Source organism: Montipora foliosa, chromosome 3 (assembly GCF_036669935.1).
Source record: "Montipora foliosa isolate CH-2021 chromosome 3, ASM3666993v2, whole genome shotgun sequence".
In the NCBI taxonomy this organism is placed as follows: Eukaryota; Metazoa; Cnidaria; class Anthozoa; order Scleractinia; family Acroporidae; genus Montipora; species Montipora foliosa.
The window spans coordinates 43805263-43809361 of record NC_090871.1 but is presented as its reverse complement, the minus strand read 5'-3'; the positions used below and the strand labels follow the sequence as shown (position 1 = coordinate 43809361).

At 39.4% G+C, this 4099-nt stretch overlaps 1 protein-coding gene across 1 annotated transcript; it reads right to left on the bottom strand.

Moving 5' to 3' along the window:
• Nucleotides 1–407: 407 nt before the first annotated feature.
• LOC137994871 (holothin acyltransferase-like) lies at nt 408–2155 on the bottom strand. Its single transcript, XM_068840459.1, has one exon. It carries the CDS (start codon nt 2115–2117, stop codon nt 1080–1082), a length of 1038 nt encoding a protein of 345 aa, XP_068696560.1. The 5' UTR covers nt 2118–2155; the 3' UTR covers nt 408–1079.
• Nucleotides 2156–4099: the final 1944 nt, after the last annotated feature.

Here is a 4099-nt window from a genome sequence, read left to right as displayed (position 1 = left end):
GCTTAGTTCAGGCATACTGATCATGACACAACGGTGTTTAATTTGCTTGTCTTTGGTATACATGTTTGTTATAATTCCATGAATTTATACTTAGAAGTGTCAAGTACATACACTCTTTTTATATAGGAACCTTTTTTATAAGAACTTTGAGGCTGAGATTAACCAAAATTTTAAGAACATTCTCAAGAATTTCAAGAATATTAAGAACATTCATCAGGCTGACAGTCGATTAAGAGCGTTTCTATTTTGCCAATCTGTATATTAAATGACAAGCATAAAATAAAGGTAGCAAAAAATGTAAATTAGCCCAAATACTTGTTTTGTATAACATTAACAATGATCTCGGTTTGTGATAATCAGCAGTTCTTATTTATATCTGTTCCATTTATATCTGTTCCACTCGCTTTATAAAAGTCATCAGGCAATACAAAGTATACTATGTAAATTTAAGAACATCTTTAGAACGTTGTCAGCCTCAGATCGTAAAAAATGTAAGAACGTTCAGCCTCAGCTCCAAGATTAGACGTTCTTATAAAAAAGACTGTATTTACAGCTCAATGCAAAAACTTGAAAAAAACGAAAACAGAAACGAAAATATTACACCAGATTAAAGCGCGGAAATCGTTCGCTAATCTGTGTAAAGAAAGCTGTCACACATTCAGCACTCGACTGACAGCCAAAAAGAAACTTCTCTTGAATACTGAAAGTACGTTAAATTTCTGGAAACAAAGTTCTTAAAAAATAATAAAAGGACAGCTGTGCAGAGGTAAAACGTTCGATCCGAAACGCATGAATAACTATCAAAGTATTGCATTACTCTAATTTCACAATGGGCTCAAAGTACAAAATACCAAAACGAAAAAGGTTTCAGCGTTCAGAAGGATTTCAGATATCCCATAAAAATATGATTAACATTTTTCTCCTGATATATCCTCCTCGGCGTTCAACACTACACCAAAATAACGCAATCTTGTCTCTGAATTACTGACAACAGCAAACAGTTGTTTACAAACTGTAAGACGTTCTAAGCTGCTCACATCTTGAAGTGGACGCAGACACATGGCAAATTGAAAGACGGCTTAACCGAATTGAACTGTAGTGTAACCGAACCATTTATCAAAACATGCGTCAGGGGGATCATTCATGACCATGTACACCAACTCAAATGACCTCTTTCCTTGAAGCCTTTCGCAGAGTTTTGTGGCCTTCTCTGTAGGGGCGTCAATGCAGACCACAGGAGGAGGGACCTCTTCTCGAAGTAGCTCTTCAAACACCGCTTTCAACAACTTCTCTGCAATTGCCTCTGAATCTGCAAACAGCGGGCCAATCTTGTAACTCTCTTTGATAAACGTTGGTCGGGCCACCGTATAGCCCACGATAGAGCCATCACTATCGATGGCCACACGTGCATGACTGCTAGCCATGCGAAGCCATTTGGACAAGAACGCATGTCGTTCGAAGCCAAACACCGTGTTGTCATACATGAATAACGCTTGCATATTCACTTCCTCAATGCGTTTGATTTTTACAGGTGATCTTTCCAATGTCCCAGAGAAGCAACCTATGGCGGTTGGAATGTTAAAGACGAAGAATGCTCCATAAAAAAGACTACGAAATCCATGGCGTTTGTTAATTTCCGCCCGCTTCAGACCCGGAATTGTTGCAATGCTGGGAAAATGCTTCACACTCTCTGTAAAAGCGTCAAATATCTTCTTGCCATATCCCTTTCCTCTGAATTCTTCGCTCACGATAAGAGAACCACCGAAAGCATAGCTGTCGCCATATTTTGCCACTGTACAACAACAAATAGGTTTCCCGTTCAACTCGCCAACAAACCCCGCTGTTGGATCACAGGCCATGAAACATTCAGCATCTTGCAAACCCGGCCCCCAGCCTTCCTTCACCATCGCATTTATGATGATACTTTTGAACTCCCTTTCTGTCTTAATCAGGCGAATTTTGAACTGTTCCATGCCAGACAAACGCGTATAGGGTACGTTAGCAACAGCAAGCAGTCTGCTTCTTTGAGTTTGATAAAATCCGTGACGAGAATTGGTGAATGCGAAGCGACTGATAGAAGAGCGAGCAGCCAAACCACGAGTCGCGAAAAGGGCCATTTTCCTTTCCGTACCCCTTGAGCCAAACACAAAGCGGTGTAGCAGGTGTGGAGTCACAAGCCAGACAACTCGTCGCGATGAGCTGGATAGCAGTTGTTTTACTGGTCGAATAAGGCCAAAAGTATCACGGAGAACCAATTTTGATTAGCGGTGATTTAATCAACAATGTTCGAACGTAAACTGAAACACATGCAATGTAATCAATAAACTAATCACTAAGTGCTAAAGAAATAAACAATAGGAATCGCATATGAACAATAGCGGACATTCCGATCATAACTTTGATGAAACCGATGTTTTTTGGGAGTGCTACTATGATATTGGAACGTGAAAAAGAATGACTTAAAATGCATAAATCCTATAGACGAAGAAACTACAAGGAATGAAAATTACAGAAAGTTTCGCAAATGAAGGAAACAAAATAGAACCTTAAAACTGAGGTGTGACACGTGTAAAACTAAAGCAAACTAGATGCTTCTGTGAAGCATACACTGGCTTGCCTGTGGTACGTGCTACAGAAAATCAGAAGGCACTGAATTGTGTGGTATTGAAATACAGCATTCCAGTCTCTGAAGAATAACAAATAAAAGAGAAGCGAGAAACATTGGCTTCTCGGCTGACATCCGAAAATTTTGTAATACTAAACTTCACTGAAGTCAAGCCCTGTTTCGCGGGGTTAGTGTTGGGATGGGAGACCAAAACAATAAACCCCTCATGGAAAACAGAAACATCTGACCGAAAATACTATTAACGCTAACAAATGCGAACTCAGCAAGGTACAGATTCTGTTAGCTTGCTTTATGCAAAACAAATATTGATGGAAAAGCAAATAAATATTGATACACAGTTTTCAGAAAGAGCAGAAGGAAGTTTCTCGGACGGTCGATCGAGAATAAAATATTTACGACATGAAAACAACATTAATTTTGAACCGTGAATATAGAATATAAAAAGTTACGATCAGCGACAAACATTTTGGGAGATTTTTGCTACGTTGAAGTAAATTGCAAAATCGAAAGTGACATGGCCGGAATTCAGCGGGCGTCGTGATTAAGTTACCGCGGCATGTTTACTCGCCAAACAGTGAAGCATCTGTGTCAAATGATGGCAAGATACCGGGTTTTTGTAAGTTTCTTTTTCTGTCAAGTGTTATAAAGTTTGACAATGAAATGAGCGAAGTCAAAACAAAGATCACAATCGCCCAACTCTTGTTTATGCAAAGTCAAAATTTACTCTCCAAGACGCGTACGACGTTATTTATCACCAGGTAATTCCATCATTTTGGAAATAGCAGCTACTTTATTATTCATCTGCGTCACAAGTTTTCACTGATTTTGGGCCTCATTTTGTTGAAACTCAAGCACGCTTCCAACAGGCCTGTGAACCCTTCCTGCTTACAGAGCAATACTAAAAAACTTCTCCCATATCACATTTGAACCTTAAGCTCGAAAATTCAATACACAACATGATATTATAATTCACAAAGGCAGAAAATACCACAGAATCCTTTTCCAGCGAAAATTTTATTGAAACAAACAACATATTTGCTCTTAGAGGCGAAAACCTCTTCCTATTTCATTGCGTGCGTGAAGACAAGAAACTCAATTGTGTCAAATTACCATGTACTTCAGGTAAATACTGCTCACTTTGATTTCGTCTCGACGGGCGATAGATTGTTGTCGAAGTCCAGTACTCGTCGCTTTTGAGATTCATGTCTAGTTTATCCAACTGACTTTCCATTATTGAGCTCCATAAGGGTATATTTTGTTTAAGGAACCACTAAAACGCCATTCGCGTTGCATGACTTTCGACGCCATTGCAGGCTAAGTTGATGATTCTATTGTGTCCACCAGAGAAATCTACGCAGTTCCACTACCCTCTCGATCCTAAGAAAATACGCGCAAAAGGCTCTATACACAAAGGCAACACTTACCAGGGGAGTGACAGGCAAGACTTTTACCGACACGGAAAAAAAAAAAAAA

Bases quoted from the DNA above. Each gene is read 5' to 3' on its own strand.
- LOC137994871 (XM_068840459.1), bottom strand. From the start codon at position 2,117: ATGGCCCTTTTCGCGACTCGTGGTTTGGCTGCTCGCTCTTCTATCAGT.